The sequence below is a fragment of the Saccostrea cucullata genome, unplaced genomic scaffold (assembly GCF_032062105.1).
Source record: "Saccostrea cucullata isolate Sc308-1 unplaced genomic scaffold, CSIRO_AGI_Scuc_v1 ctg1012, whole genome shotgun sequence".
NCBI lineage: Eukaryota > Metazoa > Mollusca > Bivalvia > Ostreida > Ostreidae > Saccostrea > Saccostrea cuccullata.
Window position 1 is genome coordinate 148441 of NW_026923086.1, and position 25391 is coordinate 173831.

General features: G+C 32.0%; 1 protein-coding gene across 1 annotated transcript; it reads left to right on the forward strand.

Moving 5' to 3' along the window:
• The first annotated feature begins 121 nt into the window (after nucleotides 1-121).
• On the forward strand, nucleotides 122-25374 carry LOC134263135 (aminopeptidase N-like). Its single transcript, XM_062745444.1, has 21 exons — nucleotides 122-750; nucleotides 3538-4063; nucleotides 4574-4747; nucleotides 5709-5823; nucleotides 6031-6151; nucleotides 11148-11302; nucleotides 12735-12848; nucleotides 15720-15857; nucleotides 16209-16274; nucleotides 16774-16839; nucleotides 17421-17590; nucleotides 18542-18633; nucleotides 19209-19358; nucleotides 19551-19599; nucleotides 19962-20109; nucleotides 22138-22217; nucleotides 22612-22719; nucleotides 23153-23317; nucleotides 23796-23936; nucleotides 24218-24299; nucleotides 24427-25374. Exons 1-21 carry the CDS (start codon nucleotides 432-434, stop codon nucleotides 24568-24570), a joined length of 3123 nt encoding a protein of 1040 aa, XP_062601428.1. The 5' UTR covers nucleotides 122-431; the 3' UTR covers nucleotides 24571-25374.
• The last annotated feature ends 17 nt before the right edge of the window (nucleotides 25375-25391 follow it).

Here is a 25391-nt window from a genome sequence, read left to right on the forward strand (position 1 = left end):
TTTTTTTACAAGTGGAATTTGGATGAGTTTCCTAAACTGTAAAACAGGCACAGTGGATCTAAACGTTAACAAAATGACATAACTTCAGAACGACCAACATTTCACGATATGATGCTAATAATGAACATGGACACGAGGTAGTATTATTTCAATGAAGTTGACATAAATCAATAAAAAGACCAAATTAATTCACTGTTTCTCGGATATAAAGTTACACTAGATACTGTTTTTCGTCAAAATATATGTCTCAGTTGCGGCTCGATACAGGAGATTTAAACTACATCATAAAGATATTTATTACACGCCGTATACTGGTAGGTAGTTGAGGAAATATTTCATGGTTTTATTGGTCATTGAGAGTAAATGACCCAGAGGTACGGTACGGCTAGTTACCCCGGATAGGAGGAGAAGACAAGTGAAAATAATTCGACATGTCATACAAACTACAATCTTTTGACGCCATCAGCGATCCCAACTCTCTAGCAACAAGCCAAGATGGACTTTATACCACATCTCACTCCTCCAGAAAATCTGGGTGTTTTGTGTCCGCAAAAACAGGTTTTATTCTCACGTTTCTTGCCATGGCAACAATGGCCATGGTGGGGGTAATAGTGACGTTTGCAGTACCAAGAACGAACGAAAGTGATTGTAATTGTGGAGCTACCCAAGCCCCCGTGGTGGGGAATCCGGATTGTACCACCCCCAGCATCCCCACGCATGCTCACCCATCTCCAACCACGTGTCCAGCATGTGAGTACATTTGTTACTTAATATAGAATATAGCAACAACTTAAATTTTGAACATTTGCAGCAGCATTTAAGAAGTTAGACGTACATTGCATTTTGCTTAACACTTGAATACTTACATGAAAAAAACTGGACAAAAAAAGTTCATTTACTATTTTAACTTAAAAAAAAACGTGTATTTTCTCTCTGCTGTCGTAAGATTGTTCAACGGTTTCTATTTATTGACGATTTTTAAAAAAATATTTCTATTTATTGACGATCGATCATGCAGATTACTACAGACCATTTCTTCTGCAATTGCCCTAGCTATATAAAAAATTGAGAAGAAAATAAGATTAAGATAAAAAAAAGACTTATTTATGTTCAGTGAATGAAACATAATTTCGAAAAAAAGGAAATAAAATCTTAGCTTATTTTGAAAAATAAATTCTAGTATATATTTTCCTAGAGATATAGCTCGTTTCATTGATTTTCAAAATAAAATGAGTTCATTCATGAGTTATAGGCTATAACATCCATTGCTTTTTCTTATCTCATCAAGATAATAATTTTTGACTATTCTTTCAGAAATCGCATATGATACGACATTTATTGTGTAATTATAAAACAGGAAGATTAACTGAAATACAGAAAATGTAAAAGAAAATTTATAGATCTGTCTTAAGTGGGATAATAAAACAGCTGAAGCATCGATTTATTTGCGAAATGGGCAAATCTTCTCGGAGTTTTACAAGAAAAGCAAATACAATACGGTCCTTGCGAAAAACGCATTCATGATCACGTTTAGTGACAATAACTGCGCAATGAGAACAACGGAGACATCTTATCAGACAACAAATTTCGAGGGCGGATCTACATAGTAGAGGTGGGAGGGGGGGGGAGGGTAGTCAATAAATCTTTACTTACACTTGCATATGAAAATTTTCAAAAAATGATTGTCATAAATTTCCCCTTAAATTATTATCGAAAGGCTTTCGAAAATACGCATTTGGTTTAAAATCTTGTTTCATCTCCTAGAATTCTTTCAAATAAAAATATATTGCGTCCTAAAAGTAAATCAAGAGAAACCAACCCTGTCACCAAAAGAATGCATGCCTTTCACTAATCAAACTTTGTTGATTTCAGATGCAAAAACAGATTTCGACATTCACTGCTTGCTATAGAAATGGAATTAACAATTAACAATTTAGAACGCGTTAGATTATGACTGAAAATAAATCATAAATTACAAGACAGGTGATTGCAATGTCTATAACAATATAAAGTAAAGTAGCTAAATCAAGAAAATTGCAATGTTTGTTTTTTTTTGAAACAGAAACCTACCTTCTATTTAGCACAATAATATGCTTCATTTTTTCTCTCTATATATAAGATCTACAATGTTTAAAATATTGGAGTTCAAAGAAACTGAAGGAATTTCATATACAGTACAATAAGTTAAAAATGTTCTGGAGTATAACTTCGGCATTTCATCTCTTCTTACCGGTAGAAAATGTAAGATTAGCTTTACTTGCTCTGAATTAAATCAAGGATTTTATATAGAGTAAAGCTTTATTATAATTCAGATGTTACAGAGGATAGCTTAATTTCAGTTTAATATTTTGCAATTTATCCGTTAATGTGACTTCCAGGCCGTTCATTTTACCCAAACAAGTAGATGTAATATATACAGTGGACTTTTGACGATAACAGCACAGGGAAATTTATTTGACTTGTGTAACGCGGTGTGAAGGGCCCTCCAGAATCCAAGTCAATATTGTTATAACGGCCCTATTCGGGCTATCAGTCGTCTTATACAATTTATAGCCGGTAATTGTATCGCTCTCAATGCTAAATAAAAATTTACTGTCTCCAACATCGCCGACCGCGCCCTTATTTGACACATTAGCATATATATCGAAAACAGACGTGACAAGTTTTATCAAGATCGCATATAAAGTGAATCAAATTAAAAAAAAAAAACACTTGGCATGCCATATTTGACTCTTGGTAAGGCAAAACAAAAGGTGTGATGCTCTATATGTTTTTCAAGAAAAGTAAAACAGTTGAGGTATATCATTATGTGTTAGCAAGATTTCGGATCTCCCGGAGTGCAAAGCACTTTCCCGAGGCGAAGGGACAAAGGCTTGCTCGAAGGGACTCCCGCATTGATGTAATTTAACTATGAACTGATTGAATAGGATATAGTTTCAATAAAGATTTCAAAAATTAAGATCTTTTACAAACAATAAAACAATTTCTCAACAAATATGTTAATTTTACAATGGACAAATACAACTGAAGTGACTTAACTGAAAACGATTACTTGATAGAATATGCATGTATTTAGAAAATAAATGCATGCACATACATGTAAACAGAGGTAGACAAAGAGTTTTTTCATAATTAAAGAGGACATTTTGGGAGAAAATCTTTGAGATTTTGCAGCGTTTTTGTTCAGACGTTTAAATTTTAACAACTGGGTTTTCGAAAATCTTTCAAAATCATATACTGTATACAGGGAAATTAATTTTCGCCCCTCTCGCCCTTGTCACAAGTGAGCGAATTCAAAGAGCACAGTAAAAAATCTTAAACAGACCTGTGACTGGGCGAATTTAAAATAAAGAATTGTTAGCAAGTGTAAAACGCCCAAAATAACCCTTTGTACAGTACATGTATTATATTCGAAGCAATCAGATATGTCTTCATCAATATATTGGCAACATGTAAAAACCTGAAAAAAAATTATATTAGATGTCTTTGTTTGATTTTTTTTTAATTTTGGATAACTTTTTTTTTCTTGATTATAAGGTCCCGACTGTACCGTGCCAACAACACATTCTCCAGAAATGACTACAAAGACAACCATGGGGTCCACATCACACTCTCCGGATATGACGTCAGTGTCAACAATGGCACCAGAAGTAACACAGTCTCCTGAAATGGCTAAAAACTACCGTTTACCAACCTCCCTTCTTCCTATTCACTATAATGTCGTATTGCGTCCTGATTTTTATGACAAAGCTCCCGCCAATTTTTCTACACCAGGTCACGTGAAAATCTGGATTAATTGCACAGAAAACACAAAGAATATAACACTCCATATCAACAAAATGACATTTGACAACTCTACTGTGAAGGTTCATGATACGAATGGAGACCCAGTAACTGTTTCCATAGTAACTGAAGACAAGGAACTACAATTCTTAATTGTGCACGTGACTCAAGATTTGATAGCGGGAAAAATGTACATATTTGAAATGAACTTCACAGCAGCACTGCTAGACGATCTGTCTGGACTTTACTACAGCGAGTTTGACCGTAACGGTACAACCAAGTATGTTTTGAAAAAAAAAATCATTTTAAAAAAAATTAAAATTTTAATCTGACTTTTTCATATCGTCGGGTTTTTAGTCTATACATGTATATCTCTGGTGTGAATGCATGTGTGAATGGTGTGACTTTATACACGCGTAGTGTCGCCCTTATATTATTGCGGACACACCTTGTAATCACTTAGTGAACCGAAAAAAGAGGGGAAAACCAGCTGATTATAATACATTATGAATACATTTTATTAAGATCACCAGATATAATAGATTTCATGAGGAAAATAATATATTTCACTGAAAAACACATACATATGTATATGATGTCGATATATCTATGGATTGATTGGCATGAAAGGGCTGCATTTTGCTACATTTTTTAATAGACAGAAATAGGAAAAATCAAAACAAATGCAAATCTCCTGTTCAGTATTGTATATATTTCAAAAACTGCACGGTGATTTAAAATAAATACAGAGGATCCTTCATTGATTTATTTAATCTCTTATTTTCCCAAGATATCTAGCCATTACGCAGTTCCAAGCAACACATGCCAGAGAATCTTTTCCCTGTTTTGACGAACCAGCTCTGAAAGCGACATTCGACATCACGCTGGAACGGCGGAATAATACACCAGAGTATCAGGACTATATCTCACTCTCTAACATGCCTCTAATAGATTCCTACGCTACGTAAGTCATTTTTATCCGTCTTGTAATTTATTTTATAAAGAAACATAAAACCCTTAATCTATCAATCTGAAAGCGATTTATATTTGATGGAAAAATGGATAAATAAATATACTTTGTCGATAATAATTACTCTTTATAAAGATATTATGGGGAATCACTGGCATTATGTGTTTTTAAAAATATAAAATCCATGATTGTGTTTTGTACTTTCAATTCTTTTTGTTTATCTTTGTGATACTTTTTTGATTTGAGTATTTGGCATTGTTTATTAGATTTATATATTTCACCTAATTTAAAACAAAACTAGAAAAAAAATCATTGTTTTATATTAATGTGAATTGAAAAACATACACATGTACTCGTGTGGGAACTACAATTCATGCGATTTGTTTATTGTTCATTTGAATTGATTTCAACCAAGGGTATCATAGCAAAAAAATATAATACAACATATCTTTTAGCCAGTTTATCAATTGGCCCTAAGCCACAATTATAAGCTGAGGGCAAAAAGTTAAGATTAGAATTCAAAAGTTTTAATGATCGATTGGAAAACTATAAACTTGGACGAAATTCGAGCATCTGATTGCATTGATGTCCGTTGACCTAACGTCTTCTCATAAACTTCACCTTTAGAGGTAAGGATCATGGCAAATCTTAAGACTAGAGTTAAACAATATTTTTGACGTTTTGAGCGGACAGAATTTCAACACATTGCCAATGACCTTGACCAGTAAGATATGCCTCTGAATAAGTATAGTGACCACTAGGATTGTGGCAATTTTCAGATACTAAGTAAAAGATGTCGCTTATTTCAGTCAGAAGGGTCTCCAGGAAATAACACTTGTTTTGATGTAATGAATTTTGTTTTGGAGAAAAGTTGAAACAGATATGACACACTTTATCCACTGTATAGATAAATCATATTCGATTGGTTTAATATAAAGTTTTGATTTGATTACAGGGATGGCGGTTTCATTGCTGACGTCTTTGATACGACAGTTGTAATGCCCACCTATCTTCTGGCTTTTGCCGTCTGTGATTTTAAGTATCTGCCGCATGTTACCGCAAACTGGACGGTATCACATTTTTCCACTTCTTAAACTAGGCCCTACCGACTTTTTACAAAAAGATTAAATTCAGTCATGTTTTTTTTTTTTTCATTTTTGAAAAGAGTTTGCAAAACAATAGCATTTAATATAGTTAATTGTTACGATAATGAAATGCCAACATTTTCAAATTCGGAAAAATGGATGCTAAATAAAATACATGTTTCTAAATTGTAGATGAATACCTATGCATCTAATGAAGAATACGACAAAACTGAATTTGCACTCGAGGTCGGTGTCGATATTTTACGAGGATTTGAAGACTTCTTTGAAATTCCATTTGTTCTTCCAAAATTAGGTAAGAATTTTTCAAATTATGGAACTATCAAATTGTGTAAAGTTTTTATAGCCTTTTAAAGCCCATGGAAGAAATTTCTTTTCTGTTTGACTATTTCAGGGCTAGACTTTTGGTCAATTCTTGATTGATCATAATTAGTGATTATATAAAACATAGTTTATTAATGAATCTTACCTAAATTTTATGTTTGAGTGACTCTCAGTAGGATATGGAGATAACTAATAACAGATCCCCTGCTTACCGGTCACACCCGCCGTGTGCTCCTTGTCATGATCAGGAAATAACAGAAAAATCCGTCGTCAATTCAGTGTATAAATAATGGACTAACAATTGGTATCAAAAACGCCAGTCTGCATTTGACTCAATGATAAAATGTATTTGCTGACAAGGACATTTTATCGACCATAGAACCATGAGCACACTCTGATATTCTTGTTTCATCAACTTGCTTGCAGTAATTTACCTCGTGTTATTGTTCATACGTAAGGTTTATTGCTGCATGCAGGTGATGAGGGTATATTGCTTGGCGAATTGAGAGAAAAGTTAAAAGTCATTACGTTTATCATATAGCTTGGTTGATAGTTTACCATTAACGTTTTTTTTTTCGTGTAAAATATCCAAGTATGAAACAGATGTGTCAGACTCTGTGGTATCCTTTATCTCAAGCTCACCAGGAGATATCGTGTCGACATAGGCATGGAAATTGCCATTGGTAACTGACAATACGTCGTCCATATATCTAAATGTCGAGTTGAAGGCCACATCAAGTGTTTTCTTCTTTTCACGAATAAGATTTTGCACAAATATTGCTTCATACAAGTATAAAAATAGGTCTGCTAATAACGGAGCGCAATTGGTACACATAGGAATTCCAATAGATTGTTGGAATACCTGGTCTCTAAAATCACATAGATATATCGATATTGTCAATCAGAATCTCAAGAATCTTTTTGATGTCGACTTCAGAGTACTTGTGTGTGCAATCAGAATATGTTTAAAAAAAATAATTTTGCAAATGACCAATGGCCAAGTAAGTAAATTTACGAGTTCCATTTTTCATTGAAAAAGCAGCTGTCAATGATATATAAAAAAGCCTGGACTCTAATTCATCGTGGGGAATGGTTGTGTATAAAGTTGAAAAGTCATAAGTTTTCAAGCTGTTGATTTTGATAAAATCTTGTGATTTCAAATTGTCCAAAACATCTTTGGAATTTTTTATTAACTGTAGTTTAGTTCTAGATTATGTATTAGATTCAAAATAAAATAATTATGATAAAAATGTACCTTTGGATAATGAAAATTGCCAAATCCTCTTGATGCTGTCCAAGACTAATATTTCACGCTTGGGTGAATCTAGACAAGGTCAGCATTTGGATCTGTTTCGACTTATAAACAAACCTTGCAGACAGGGAAGATCTAGCAAAATCTGAGTGTTCTTTGCAAGCTTTTTCTGTTATTGATCATTTGAAAATGATGTATTTATAACAAGAATATCATCAAATTTTTATTAAGTCATCATTCTCTCAAGTTCTATGGTCGATACAATGACCTTGTCAGCAAATACGATCTATTATGAAGTCAAATGCTGGTTGACATTTTTCTTACTAATGTGAGGCCATTATTTACACACAAATTGTCTTCGGGTTTTGCATTATTTCCCAGTCATGACAAGGAGCTAAAACTGATACAGTTGATATTAAAAAGATGATGAGTTTCAGTTTGACAATGTCCAATTCCTTTTACGAGATTTGGTATTCTACCAATCTGTTGGAAATCTAATGCGTACCAGTTGAGTTTTTGAAACATTGAATTTATTGAAACGACTTTTACATGAGAAAAAAACACCTACTGTGGCCTTTAAGTCGACTGTTAAAAATATCGACAACGTATCAATAAAAAAAATCCAAAAATCATTACTTTAATCTATATTTCGACTCGATATATCCCTGTGAACTTGAAATATTTTTACTATGTTGGATATGCATGAATATGCTTAGTCTATGAACAATTTTTTAAACGAGGCAAGTTATTAACAAACAAGTTGGTGAAACAAGAACATCAACAGTCTCATTAAAGTCATCATTTTTTATGCATAGATGCTTATGTATTTCTATGTTCGAAACTATGTTCTTGGCAAAAAACTCCACAATCTGTCATTTCATCGAATTCTGACTGATATTTTTCATATTATTTGTTAGGCCATTATATACACACAAAACTCTGGTCGAATTGTTTCGTTTGCCCATACATGATAAGGAACACACACGGAGAACGACCTGTCGACAGAGGTCACTAACTTCTTAACGACCCTTGGTCCCACCTCTGATATTTTAGAGGACTGCACGTGTTTACTCTGCTCCCAGTATGCATTGTTATTGGGCTTCTTAGCTTAAATATGTTTGTTATTCCAGAGGACAAATTTTGAAGATTTTAAAATCATATTATTCTTATACGAGGGTTGATCCAAAAGTTCGTGGAATAAAATTTTACACGATAAATCAAACAACAGGCATATTTATAATATAGAGTCATAATGCAACGACATTGGAAAATTTCATAACTTTCCAATTACCAACAAGGTCAAACGAGCTTTCTGAAAATGGATAGTTGTGAAACCCCGGGGGAGACTTCGCCGTTACGTCAAATTAAATATGTCACGTTCACGTTATAGAAGCATCTCACCCTATTAACGCTATTAATTTGTCTAGAGGGGTAGACACTTAAAACAGAGCCTCCAAAAGGCGGCCACACTTTTAATCAACGTCCATGGAAGTTCTATTTTTCTTAAATTTCTTATGCCACTGGAAAACCAGTAACTAAATGCATTTTCCCCAGCCTATATTATTAATATACGCGTTTATAATAGAGTGATTCCGGGATTTTCACAAAACTGTTATGACTTGACCGAAATTTGACGTGTTCTAACAACTAAAAGATGAACAATAAATCATCAACTAATAAACTAAATATCCAGTAAAATCAGTAAAACTCTCACACAAAGGTTTATAAAAGATCAAGCAATAATAATAAATAATAATGACACAATTTTCGTTTCATATACCACAACGGGCTGTTTTCCTCTCATTTCACGTATTAAGAATTAAAATGATAATAAACGCGCTAATGTCTCCCCCGCGTTTCCAAACAACTGCCATAGAGTTACTATCATGAATATTTGAAATGTTTTTTATTAAAAGTATTCAACAAGTGTCTATATTCTCATTTGTAATTTTCAACCAATTTCTAGTTAGAAAATAAATAAAATATGAAGAAATTCCACGAACTTTTGGATTAACCCTCGTAGATTGCATCGCTATCAATAATTCAATGTCGTTATTTGTATCATTTGTAATTAAATTCGATTGGTTTATGATTTATATACTAGTACTTAATGAATACATCAGCTAATACCGCACATATCATTAGGGAATTTCATGTCATTAGTCGTAATACGACTCTGGTCTAGATTAGAGCTAATGATTGATGTGACCAATAACAATAAAATAGTAAAATATAGGATAATAAAATAATATCTTTAAATTCTTTAATGTATTACCGGTATTTCCCAAATGGTATTTTACATATTACAGAAATAATTTAGAATTGCTTCTAACATGTGAGATACATATCTCAAGATTTTAATAATGAAATATGAGGATAATAAACAGTATTCAATCTCGAAAGTCCATTCAAGCAATTCGTATTTGGAGCAAAGCTAACCTCGAACCTCAAAATTAAAGATGGAATCAGATGTCATGGAGGAGCTAGCATCCCCTGCGACCAGTCACACCCGCCTTGTGCTCTTTCTTATGAGCGGGAAAATTCGTAGACCGTTCGGTGTATAAATAATGAATTAACGAATAGTATAAAACATCACAGCATTTAAGTTAAGGATAGATTGTATATTCTGACATGGTAATTGCATCGACCATCAAACTTGCAAAGTGATGACTTCAAATTAACGAGACTGTTGATATCCTTTTTTCATAAACTTGTTTGTCAATAACTTGCCTCGTTTTAGAAATTGATAATACATATACATAGAGCATGCTCTTGCGTATTCAATCAATTGAGAGATATAAACCCCAGATTCATGTGATAAGGGTGGATTGCTATATAAGTAAGGGAAGTTGGCGATTTAAAAGTTGAGGTCACCACGTTTGTCATAAAGCTTTGACGTAACTGGTTTGCAAATGAATAACAATGGTAATGTGACAAAACTTTTTTTAAGAATAAATATATAAATATGAAACAGATGTGGCAGACTCTGTGGTATCTTTTATTTCAAGCTCATCGACATATGAATAGAAGTAGCTTTTGTTGATAAATTATACGTCTGCGATATAATTTTATCGAAATGTCGAGTTGAAGGACACAGGTGTTTTCTTCTTCTCATGTAAAAGATTTTAATGAATTCTGCTTTATATGAATAAAAAAAAGTCTGCTAATAACTTGGCGCAATTGGAACCAATGGGAGTTCCAACAGATTGTTGGAAGGCCTGGTCCTTTAAAACTATATAAGATATTGCCGAACAGAAACCCAAGGATCTTTTTATATGAACTTTGTGTGAACTGCAACAATCAGAATGCTTTAAAAATAATTTTGCGAATGACAATTGACAAGATAGGTATATTTTCGAGGTTATTATTTGTTTTAAATTGAAAAGCAGCTGTCAATGATGCCAAAAAGCTTTGACTTTAATTTATTGTGCATGGGAATTGGTTGTAGAAAGTGTTGAAAAGTCGTACGTTTTGATGTTATTGATTAATTAATTTCAAATATAGCAAGGACTTGTCGACAATTTAGGTCTTTTTTTTACAATACTTCCAAGAGCCAAAGTGTATTACAAAGAAGCTTTTGCTAATTTATACATAACCAAATTATTAGATCTCTTAGATCTACCGCCAAGTACCCTTTCTGCGTGGGGCTGTAAATTTGATATATTCTCAGTAGAATTCTGTTTCAAGCTGTTTCTGAATTTGAATTGATTGACAGATATGATCGCCATTCCGGACTTTGGAGCAGGTGCGATGGAGAACTGGGGTTTAATCACCTACAGAACACAGTACATGTTATACGACCCTAACGTCACCACGGCAAGCACTCACAGATTCGTGGCCGTTATTGTGGCACACGAACTGGCGCATATGGTAAAAATTCATTTACTTGAAAACTTAATATTATGATTACATCATGTAAAAAATAATTAATATAATAACAGGTGGAAATATGCAGTCATGATATTATTTACATGTACTTACAATTATGTTAAAACTGACAATTTTTTGACAAAATTTTATTTTCATACGATGATAAAACTTATGATATGCTATAAACTTAAAAGAGGGATATATGGTAAGTGTCTCAATTGGCCCCTTAAAATGAATATCTTAATTTTACTTTATATATAGCTTTAAATTGTACAGCTATATATGCGACCTTTATTGGTCATTTTCATTTTGATCAAAATGCCGTTATTTTAGAAATATGACATCATAAAAATCACGTTTTTCCGCCATTTTAGCATATTTTGTATAAAACTCTTTATTTTCAAGCAGTTTTTCTTCCAGAAAATATAGAGCGCAGCCTAGAACAAGCTTTATATTTTTAACAAAGATGTATCTATCCAATACTAATTAGTGACAGAAAAATTATGTATGTTCTACACTGCGCTCTATATTTCCCATAAGAAAAAACATCAAGAAAAAGGCATTTTTTTGGATTTTTTGTTAGTTATCAAAAAAAGCATTATTTCTCAAGTCATTTACAGCTAGTGAGTGCATATAAATGTGAAAAATATATTGGAAATATTTCTAATATAATCTCTTCTACAAAGTAAATAACAAGTAAACATATCTACATGTCATTCTAAAATGTTGATTTTTAGGGGGCCAAAATTGGCTCTTATTATATATACTCCTTTGAAATATTAAATAATTTAATTTTAACTTAATTCGCAGAATTACCCATAATATTCTATACAAATACAACATTGATGGTATTGAGCAAGCTTATTGATTTTGCAAACATGATTAGTTTAAGGTATAACGTGTATAAAATCTCTTTTTTTGTCGGTCGCTTGAATAACCTGTTATAAGCGTTATGATATATATAATAGAAATACTACGTGTATGTTAACAATAGTGTTAATGATAAAACACTCTTACTTTTCCTTATGCTTTAATTTACCATTTATAAAAAAAATATATATTTAAGTTCAGCTTTCATTCCTTGAATTAAACACCTGTCTGACAACATTGAGCTTGTTTTTTGCCAAATAACACAAGACATGTTTGTTCCAAAAATATGTCATTTATTATGAAATGACAACATATAAAATAATATAATACATAAAACTGAATAAAAAAGACTGGGAGACAATGTAACCTTAAAACACAATTCCTGAGAAAATTTATAAAACAATTATGCAATAACTATTGGTCTCCCAGTATGTGACTATTACATAACATATATAATTTGGCAAAATAGGTGGCCTCCAAAATATGGCCAAAAAAGGAAAGGCTACAAGCATTTCCTTGCGCCACCCGATTATGTTTATGATTTGAACTTTTTATTTGACAGTGGTTTGGAAATCTGATTTCGCCCCAGTGGTGGGATGACCTCTGGTTAAATGAGGGCTTTGCATCATTCTTCGAGTACATAGGAGTCAACTTTACCAGGCCGGAGTGGAATATTGTGAGATACGTTACATTGTTCCCTATGAATAAAAGAATCTTTGATACTCAGTTGGGGAGCAATTTCACTGATATTTGATTCAGATCAGTAGACTAGTAATTAAAGTATTTCATTCAATTCGCTCTAAATTTTGGCACTACTCAGCGCAATCAATGATGAATAAATTACTTGCAATATGTCGCTTTCATACTCTGCTTCATTTACCTGACTTTATTATTATACATGTGTAGTTCTGATTGTTATTAACGCACAATTAACATAGCTGAAGAGTTTCAACATGAAACTAAAACTCGCACAATTCCTTACAACAAGGGGATGAAAAGAACAGATAGAATGTATATGTGTAAGACTCCAAAGTCCAATGGTGACACAAAAGTCCGATGGTCTCGCCAAACCCCGATGGTCTGCGCCAAAATCCGATGGCTCGTTGTCTTTACGGACCCCAAAGTCCCATGGTCACGCCAAAGTCCGATGGCTCGTTTCCTATGAGACGCGCGACGCTAAAGTGTGATGGTCTGACAAGCCGAAGTCAGATGGTGCGGAGGAACAATTAACGTTTATGACGTCACAATAGTCCGACGTCATGACGTTATTCTGCATTCAAAATCCGTTGATTCAGTATTCGTCTCACATACGTTTTTACTGCTATTGCTTTTTGTTTTCACCCACCAGAGGTATTAGGGTTAGTCCTCGTACATCGTTCGATTGATAAGGGTTAGTCCTTGAACACTAATGTGTTTCTTCGAACCCACCCGAAAGATTTTAGGGTTAGTCCTCGCACAGTATTGGATTGTTTTAGATTAGTCTTGCACCCACCTATGATAGTTAGGTTAGAGTTGATACTCATTGTTCGACTGATAAGTCTTAGTTTCGCACCTACATCCAAAAGACGAGGGCTAGTCTTTGTATTCATGATATTTTGTATTTATTTATTGGCATGGCGTGGCATCGCATTTTTGCGCAGTAGTACTATGACGTCATAGACGTTAATAGCCATTCTCTGTAACCACTTAAACTTCGTTGCCACGCATGGTCACCGATTTTGATGAAACTTCACCCATGCTTAGTACTTAACACCAGAAACAAATATCAAACAAAATTTCGTTGCTAAGTGTCTCGGTTGCTATGGCAACAGCCGGAAAAGTTTGAAAAATTGAGATTTTCAACCACTTTAAATCTTGACTGACGCTTAATAAAAACTAGAAAAAGCAAACAAACCATTGTAACAAAAACATGACACCTTGATGTCACTTATACTGTAAAAAAACTGTTTAGAATATATCTCTAAGTAAGTGGTAACCAAGGGTACATTTGGAATACATTTAAAATGCTGAAATATGCTAAAAAACACTCCATATTCACTAATGGTAGGTTTTACATGCTAAAACTCAATCATCGACTTAAGAAAACAATGAAAATGTTTGACCTTAAGTATATAAGTATAAGCAATATCATTCTATAAATAAATTTTATGGTTGCCATGGTAACACAGTGTAACTATGCAAAACCAGTAACTAAGATTGGGTTAATGCTACTATTTTGAGGAAAAACATGAAAATTTAAGACTGGCAAATATGCATCCTTAGGACCTTGCAACACCAAAACCATAAGAAAAATTGGGTAAAATTGCTACTTTGTAGTGTTACCATGGAAACAAAGTACCAGTTCTTAAAAGTGAATTATTTTTCACTGCATTAAGAATTAAATTGCCATATAATCAAGAAACAAATTATAGGACTCAACTTGAATAGTACTTATCTGTTAGAACTGAAGTTGAATAGCATATATTGATAAAAGTTGATGAAGAAAACAACACTGTTGCTATGGTTACCAAGAAGGGAAAATGTTCGATTTTGTGAACTTTATACCAATATTAAACTCTGTGTGCCAATTTGCATCCACTTAGAGATTGGATGATAGTCAAAATTAAAAGTCAGGTTAGCTGTTAATAAATATCAATCATAAAAGTTTTGGGAATCTACATTTAAGGGTACGTATCCAAGGAAAGAAAATATTTTTCAGGTTTTTAAGCATATATTTTCTGCTTATCTCCATAGCAACACTCTATTTAAAGAATCTAATCTGGTTTTTTTCAAATGGGAAAACTAGGAGCACACCAACATCTTTAAAAATTGAAAATTAGTTATGAGGAAATGTGCTTTTTTAAAAGATAGGATCAGATTTAAACATACAGAGTGTTACTTTGAAGGCTCCCTGTGGTATAAAAACCTTGGCAACCATTGCCAACCAAAATGAAATATCATATTTTGTTCTTGGTATATGTTTCAAGGATTCTTTTTCTATTATTTGGTCACATTTCATCCTATAATTGCTTTTTATTTTTACGTGTATGACTTTATAAAATTCAATGAATATTTTTTTTACTTTTGAATACTTTGTTACCATAGTAACGTATGTAATAGTTGATTTACCAAACATGTTTATCATGCATTTGAGACATCTGACCTTCAGCTTTTGGAAACAGTCATTGCCAATTGTTTGCTTTGCCGCAAATGTTAACTGTGGGGCTCTAAACATGTTAAAAAATGCCATTTTCCGAAATTTAAGACATGTTGCCATGGTAACTATAAAACATAGCAACCAATTTTTGCCTGATTTCAGTTTAGGGTATCAATGACTTTTATCATAGAGAGTTTGGAGAAATTCTGAGACTATGCGTGCCACAGCTCCTATATAAAATTTCAAATCATTACAGAGAATGCCTCTTAATTGTTTTCTGCGCCATCGGACTTTGGCGTGTCAAACCATCGGGGTTTGGCGCAGACCATCGGACTTTGGCGTGACCATCGGACTTTGGAGTCCCATCGCACTTTGGAGTCCTACATATGAATTGTTTAAATTACCTTGTAGTTGGACGCCTTCGCGATAGAGAACATGCACCCCGCCTTTGGGGTGGACAGTTACCCCACGTCACGACCCATATTTGCCACCAATGTTAATAGTCCAGATGATATAGACCGATTGTTTGATACCATTACATACCAAAAGGTTTGTTCAAGATCAAGTTCAGACAATGTTCTATTTATCATGTTGGTTTAATTTTCATTGTTTTTGAGGTATGTTGAGACCCTTGAATTCATATCCCATTTTTAAATTACAAAGTGACTTTTTTCAATCATGATATTAATATCCCATGGAACATTTTTTTCCTAAAACTTCGAAAAATCACCACATGCAAAAAAAAAACATATATTCATTTTACAGGATCATAAACAATTAATAGCAAGAAAAAAGAACTAACAACTATTCAAATATTGCTTTTCGACGGTGATTTAAAATAGTAAGAAAATATTTTCTTTCTTCATACTAAATACCTAATTTATATGTTTTATTTTGTAGGGGGCCTCGGTTATAAGAATGATGTGGAATTTCCTTGGACCGGAGACCTTACGCAAAGGATTATCTGTAAGAATTATTTATTAAGGATTTTAATTGACCTTTCTTGAATTTTTTCCTAATGTTAGCAATTTTTAGATATTTCCTTTTAACTTGTCCATTAAGAGATATAGAATTTACTTTGAATATTGTAAGGTAAAAGGAAATGTCCTTTCTCTTTCATTCTTAAAAAAAATTAAAGAAATATGTTTCATAGATGCTTGATTGCCTGAACTTCATAATGATAAAGAATTAATGGAAAAAAAATTGCTTTACAATGCCCAGATATCAAATATTTGATATTGTGGCCTTCTACTCAACAATAAGATATATCTATGACGTCCTGTATTTATAAAAACAATATTCATTTTCATTCCAATATTCATTTGATATAGCTTTCTGAACTCTGAAAAAAAACCCACACAGATGATAAATGTTCTTTAATTTTATATAGTTTATTCTTTCGATATATCTACCTGTTTACTAGTATATTAATAATTTTAAATACACTGTTTACTTTTATTTTTAGACATACATCAAAAGAAAAGAATACGGGAATGTTAGACACCAGGAATTGTGGCAGGCTCTGGAAGAGGTAATTATGGCATCTTTTTATGTATTACAACCATTAATGAATCGAGTATCTTAGATATATGCTCGTATATTTTTGTACCTTAGTTATCTTATTTCCTCCGACATGATTTACGCCTGTGTCAATACGAAGCCATGGCAAATTCAATTCCTATTTAAGTACAAAAATACGGATACAATTTCTCTGTTTCATTGTACCACAACCTGAAGTTTGAAAAATGACAAAAAAAAAAAAAAAAAAAAAAAAAAATCCAGAAAAGTTTTTTAAGTTAAGCAAACAAGAAATTGTTTTAGGAGGAAATTAATTTTTTTTTTTTTTCAATTTTGAAGATAAAAACTTTAGACTCCTGTGATTGTACATTGACCTCGGCCTTTGAAAAATGACTTTGAGTAAAGATCAAGATAAGCCTAAAGTTTGAATTATGTGGCAAACATGCAGACAATCATCTCTCCTCGTGTTAGGAGAAAAATAAGTGTTCATGTTTCAATTTGTTTCAATTTTTATAGTTGTAAAAAGTGTTACCGTTTCAATTTCTGATATCATTACAAAACGTCAATTTCAGAAGAAACATTTTTTTTTTACAGCAAGCAAGTTCTGAAAATAAAATTATTGATGTACAAGACATAATGGATACCTGGATCCTCCAACAAAATTATCCCGTGGTCAAGGTCACATTTGACAACAACAACATCCGGGCGGAACAGTCTCGTTACGTCATCGGTAACCCTTCTGATGGAGCACCCTCGCAATTCAAGTAATTAAGTGTTATTTTTTTCTAATTTCTTTTTGAATTTTGAAAAAAATATTTTTCGTGCAAGAGCTAAACTGAAATTTAATTCGTTTCTGTTGGCAAGTCTCGGTTTTATACCCAAAGCAATGCAAGAAAATTAAGACTTACCTTAAATAGTGCGACATTTAACTCTGGACACGGCATTGTTCAGACTTTTTACTACCATCTGTAATTGTGATATCCGAATAATATTGATACATAGCACTTGGGTCTCAGTTGATCACAAATATGTCTATTTTTAAAGATATGAAGTCCTGAAAGTCGGATTCCCATGGGAGAATGATGGGATTTTTAGTCTATCCCACTTTTCTCCCATGGGAGCAAAGTGTCAGATGTAATATTTTATTCCATTGGAATTTTTTTTCTCCCACTAATTTGTACAAATGGGATAAATCCCACGGATATTAACAATTAGTAATTTTCTCCCAAACATTGTTAAACATGGGATATACTAGTATCTCATATATTATGATGAGTGAGATATCACTATTATAATCTACAGGATATACATGTATCCCTAGTTTAACAATGTATGAATAAAAATCCCATTTGAGCATTTTTGTGGGAGAAAAAAAAATCCTAGTGGGAAAAACCCATCTTGCACTTTTTTTGCCATGGGAGAAAGGTGGGATAGACTAAAACTCCGATCAATCTCCCATGGGAATCTTTTAAAAAAAAAATAGACATGTTTATGAGTACAACATGAGAGCATTTTTTTCGTTTGACATACATTACTTCACTAGGATTGTATATTGTCTATTTTTCATTCTTGTATATGATTTTCCTAGTATAGTAAATTTTCCATTATCAATCGAAAATGTCTAACTGAGATTCCCTCTTTTTTTCGCATAACCAAAATTTCTCAGAAAACTTTTTATATTGTTACAAAATTATACAGTGTTCTCTACGTTTCAGCTTCACGTGGACTATTCCTTTCACATTTACATCCAGTAATGATATCTTATATGAGGACAACGAAATTCACTGGATTTACAGAAATCAGACTGGTGTGTAAAACATATTTTCTTGGTGGATAGAAAGTGTTCATATATTACGTAACAATGACTTTTAAAAACAAGCTAGAACGTATAATTATTGCTTTGATATAAAATAGAAAAAATGTTAAAGGTGGTCCATACCTCAAGTACCTGTGAGCTGGACTGTAGAATAAACTTAAGGTTTAACTAAACTCAACACTGAAGTGTGTTTTGAAGAAGTTTACGAAATACAAATAAAATAGACAAACAAAATAATTGCATGGAAATTGTTATATGATTTTTTTAAGTAAAAAGATTCAACTTAACTGTAAATTAATCGAACTTGCTGATGATTGAGCAATGTTGTTGACTTAAAACTACATCCAGCAATAAGTGTTGTTCTCCCTAATACAATAAACGATAAAGCTGCAACCATTTTTATTTTTTGTCTGCTAGCTTTTATTCCTCCAACATAGTAAAAACTCTATCAAGAATTAAATAAACTAGGATACCGGCTCATTGGATTTTAATATTCAATCTACAAACTTTGAGTTGTCTTACACAACACTCTCATCCTTAGACGAACCCGATTACGTCTTTTTCAGCTGCAACTTTTGATTGGACTAACACAATTAATACTAACAATGGTGATTGGGTGCTAGCAAACGTACAACAGTATGGGTATTATCGTGTGAACTATGATGAAAGCAACTGGAGGGCTTTGATAAATCAGTTAAGAAATAACTATATGGTGAGTACATGTATCATCTGTTTATGTAGTAAACGTTTCCAGTACAAATATTGCAAAGGAAACAAAAAATTAAAACGATTTAATGCAAATTATAACTTTACTTATTGCAATATTTTAATTTGCAATAATCTTAAATATATAGAAACATAAAATGCTTGATCTAACTTATTTTTATATTCTAAATTTAAAATTTTAGTACCATGCAACAGTTCGCAGATTAGACAAAATCTAATGGCTCTTGTCAGGTAAAACAGGCCTATATAAAAGGTCATTTAAAAAAGAGAAAGAACTGCGCCATGATTAATTAAAAAAAACAACAACTTACGACTTAGTCTAAATCACTTAGTTTTAACAATCACCAACCTCACAGTTTTGTGAAATTGTCACTATATAAATTTTCTTTACTAACTTCTTAATGTTCACAAAAATTGTAATTATTTAATCCCCTTGAATACTTTTCGATATCTCCATATATTTCATTCGAAAAAAAGAAATCCATAAGCGATCACAAAGTATCGTTTTAGCTTCATGGTCATTTGTACGTTAACAATACCGATGCAGATGAGAACCGATATTTTTAATATGATATAATAATTTTATTTTATAGTTTGGATTCGATAAACATAACCTTGGCTCTGAGTTCCCTAGATTACCTCGATCAGGAGACGGAGTACGTGCCGTGGTACGCCGCTCTGGGGGAAATCGGCTACATCAGGAACATGCTTCTTACCAAACCCATCTTTGGAAAGTTTGAGGTTCATAAAATCTATAAACAGGCTTCAATACAATTAACTGAGAGCAGACTTAAGTCAAAATTTTAATCCTGCATATCTTGAATTTTTTTTACTAATATATTTTAGATTTGTACATCACTGAAATTAAATGTACGATAAACATGTTTAATTTTTTAAAATTATTCCAAAAGTTATTTGGAAAATTTGACTTAATTATATTCAAAGTTCATGGTCTGGGGACCTAAAATTTATTAACCAAGCAGCAAATAATTAGAGTATATGTAACCCTTAAGGAAAAGGTGACCTATTTCTGAATATTTTAATTGAACATTTTTAGCCACTTCTCTGAAATAACACAGCTAATTTTAAGGCAGTTAGTACGTTATATCTGTCGATCATTCTTATAATTTATTGAAATGTGTATTATTTGGTCTTTTTGTCCCTTTGTGTTTGTTTGTTTGGGTGGGTCTCAGTTCGTTGTATTTCTAAAAACGTATATCTTTATGATCTTCATATAGGAGACAAGCTGCATGTAATGTGATAACGAAATGAGACTTCTGAACAAATTTTAAAAAGTTGATATGCATTCGTAGATGAAATTGATTCCCTCATTAGTCGTATGTGGCAACGCACTTTGAAAAAATTACGCACTTTGAAAATTTTTTCAAAGTACGTTAAAATTGGGACAAAATCAACGCACTTTGAAAAAAATTTTCAAAGTGCGTTAAATTTGGGACACACTCAACGCACTTTGAAAAATTTTTTCTAAGTGCGTTAAGAGTGTACATAAACTTTTTTACCATGTGGACATTTAACGCACTTTGAAAAAAATATGTAGAAAACAAAAATTATAGACTTAGATTTTAGTAATTGAGAGAATTAATTTGTAGTAATTATATCTTTCGAAAAGTGTTTATTTACATGCATTAATTTACCTTGATTGAGAACAAGGAGAAGATGAGTATACAGAAGGTCTCTCAGCCAAACTCTTTTTTAGATGTGCATATTATAAATATTTCTTTACTTTTCCGGTAGCACTTTTGAAAGCATATGCCATCCTTGAATATAGGTAAGTTTGCCACAATTTTTAATGCCTACAGAATTATGTAAACTTTGCAGGACACAATGTGTGATGTGCATATTACTAGGAAATTCCGATTCCTTTATTTTTCCAGGAATTTCCACACTTTCTACTTTTTTGCCATATTTTGAATATAGAGATGAACAGTTTGTTAGCACCACTCCTCTTAAACTGTTGCTACATCCAAATAAATGTATATTTGCACAAGTCCATTATTACTAAAAGATGAAAACTTTCAAATAAATGTGTGGATTTGTATATTTAAATGATTGCAAACTGGAAAAAAATAAATGCACAGTAAACATTTCAGAGAGATAGAATTTTCAAAGTATTAAAAGTGCACTGTGCCTTTCATTATGTGTTTCACCATCAAGTTATGGGGGACTTGAGCTAGCTCACTTTTTCTTTTTTATAGTATGATTATAATAGACCTTATCACCGAAAAGTTATTGGTTTTAAACAGGACATATTTAAATCAATTACACATATCATACAATGGACATTTGAAGATTTTGAATGTTTAATATTGGCATCAACTTTATCAAATTCACATTTTTTCAAAGTGCGTGCATATAGTGATAAAAAAAACTTAAAACAGAGTTGAAAAAATTTCTTCTTTAAACAGGACATCTAGTAGAAATGTTTTGTGATTATAATGAGCAGAAGTGTCAGTTCTTTGCAGGTCAGAAAACAGTTTACGGTAAAATTGATTATTTATTATAAACTTACTTGACAATGAAAATCTAACCACTTCCTGTATGTTGGTAAAAACTTTTCCCTAAAGCTTTTGTTTGTAATTTTTCAAAGTGCGTTGTAATTTTTGTATCCTGTATATCTTTAAAAAAAAGAGAAAAAAATGTGAAATATATATATATATATATATATATATATATATATATATATATATATATATATATATATATATATATATATATATATATAATAATGTTTCTCTTTGTTTTGTGAAGGTGTATATGAGATCTAAGCTGGAGACAATATTTGGCAAGATTGGATTCAACGGCAAAGTAAACGAAACTATGAACGACAGGTAAATGTGATTCATTTTTCCTTTTTTCTATCCCTCTTTCTTTTACTAGAACACAATTTTTTCATTTATAGTGCAAAACTGGTTAATTTTTTCCTTTTTTCTCTCTTTCTTTTAGCAGTAATAATTTTTTAATTAATGGATGATGAAATTAAGTACACCAGGTTACCGAATAACATTTACACATTTGATGAAAAAGAAATGCTAAGGGTAGTCCGATCCAATTTTGCCAAAAAAAAAACAAAACAAAACAATTATATATTATAAATTTTTCAGAAGAGCAAGATGATACCTGAAATTTTTCAATCTGAACGAAAATTTTATGTTTACATTTAAATTTGACAAAATACTTAATATTATAAGTTGTTAAAAATAATCCTATCTATTTCTTTAATAGGTTACTAAGGTCTTACATAGTTGGCGGTGCTTGTTACTACTATAATCAAAATTGCACCGACCAAGCAGTAACATTATTCAACAACTGGCTGGACGATGAAACACAATTGTATGTATAATAGATGTACAAATCAAATCTTTGAAATAGGAATAAAGCATTTGTAAACGTACTTACCCGTAGCTGAAGTTTAGATGACGACATCTCTAGTTGTAAGAAAAAAACTAGGCATTCGTATTGTTTTATTTATATTAAACCAGTTTGAAGTAAAGAAATATGCTTAACTTGGATAAAAATTGTTTGCTAATTTTGAAAATACACATGTGCATTATTTAACTTTTCCAATGAAAAGATTGCGAGAACTTGGAAATATTATTTATTAAATTTTAAAATCATAACATATGTTGGGGTCTGAACTGTTTATTTTAATTACTGGTATATGATATATTGTTTTAAATCATAATCATACAAAAAAAAATGATATAATTACTTTGGGATATATGGAATACTGACATTAAAGAGAAAAAATCGGTAACTGTTGTAGAATCCCACCTGACGTAAAATCTCGTGTGATGTGTACTGGGATCCGAGAATCTCGTTCTGACACGTGGGACAGACTGTTTGCACGTATGGCATCACAGACGCCTTCCGACCAAGCCATCATCATCAGTGCTCTGGGTTGTTCTAGAGAACACTGGGTACTAGAACGGTATGTTTATGTACTACATGTACATGTATTATGCTTTATGAATACACACACATAGGAACCTTTTGATTGTAAAAGTAAATTTTATTGGTGGGTGATTAGAGTAAAACTTTAATCTTCTCACGGTTTGATATTATACAGATATTGAATTTTTCGAGCCAATTTCTGTTACAGTTAAATGCTAGATTGAATGCCACTGATCGCCTGTCAGGCTTGATTTTCTTTAATTAGAAAAAAGTTAACATAATATAATACTTTATGTTGAGCCATGTTTTTATCAAGATTTGAATTTGCAATGTGAGAAATTTTTGGTCTGTGTTTTTGTCAAAATGTTTTTCATCGTGAGATAAACCTTGTTCCGACGCCACAGTTATGTATTAGTTACTATCGATCTTGTGAAGAGTTTTTCAGAATCAAAACCATTGTAATGTACATGTATAATGAGAAAAAGGTAATGTTTGAAAATTTTGTTTTCTAACAGATATATGTCTTACGCCTTTGACGATACTAAGATCCGCCGACAAGATGCTCGAAATGCTATTTTGGCTGTGATATACAACCCCCTGGGAAGAGATCTTGCCTGGAATTATCTCCAAAGGAACTGGAATCAAATAACTGCAGAGTAGGTGTATTTCAATCTTAAATTTCTAGCTAGAAAATATATATAATGTAACTGATAAATTTGGCACAAATATCCCATTTCATAATGGTAACTTTACACATAAGGTGATATATACAATTGTGCTACAAAGTTTTGTACTTTTGGTTAGATATACCTTGCATATAAACATTAGTAATTGACCAGATATAGCTAACAATATAGTGTTTGGTCAGATAATCTAACAGTATAGGGTTTGGTCAGATATATCTAACTTATATATACATGTATTTGTAATTGGCCAGATATAGGATGAGCGGAGGAAACATCAACAGAATATTAAGGGGGCTTGCCTCTCGGCTGACCACTCAGTTTCAGAGGGATGAGGTAACTTTCATTTCATCTTTACGAAAAAAGTCATTCAGTTATCTATTGTATACTATATAAGCAACCCTGGTATTTTTGACATTTTCATTATTACTTTTTTTCAACAATATCTATTTTTTTTAATAAGCTTGCCAGTTTGAGAGGAACATTACAAGCAGACAGTCCATATCTTCCATTCTTTGACAATGCACTTCAAGATGTTGACCTTAACGTTAACTGGGTAGGCAAACACTATAGCGAATTGGAGGCCTGGTTATCTATCATAGAATAAGACACTCAAGCTCAGGCAGATAAGAAATGGGAAAAACAATGTTAAAAGAATTTACAGTATAATGTTTTGGAAATCATTAATAATTCATAATCCCATTGTTGAAAAACATTTGATGTGTTCCCCGAAATATGCTTTGCGGAAATGACTGATAAATTCTTGCATTTTGTACTTTATTAATCCAAGATTTTTTTTAAATGTATTGTTTTTTTTTTCATTTTTATATGTTTAAGTTTTTTTTTTTTAAATTGCGTAAAATGTATTGATATACGGAGAGTAGCAAGATATACACAGATATATCGTAATTAAGCTAACTTCCTCTTTTTTGGAAAGTTGTATTTTCCAGTGGTTTGAAATCCGAATGCAATTATGTTTGCCAGACAGTCATGTACTTGAATATAACACATTCTTTCCTATCATGCGCCAATCACTCAGAAACGTTTAAAGCTTTATAGTTGTTTCATTTTGCTTGAATTCCAATATAATTTTGTCCCCCATTGCTTTATATCTATTGCAAATTCATTGCTAATTCATATATTGTTCTTAATATATTAAAACTTTTCCACTCGAATTGTAAATTATAGTGATATCAAAGAAGATAGAGAATTAATATTCCAGGATTTTCAGCGATATTTCAGTGTGGAATAAACATAGGCATAAAATTCTGTTGAACTTTGTTCCAATGGATGTACTCGTATGTAACATATGATGTATTTGTGTGATTGCAGGTATACTAAAACTATGACCTCATTTTATATATGATTTCAAAGATTATATAATGGTATTTTTAACAATAAAATTTTGATATATTTGGTGTTATTTTC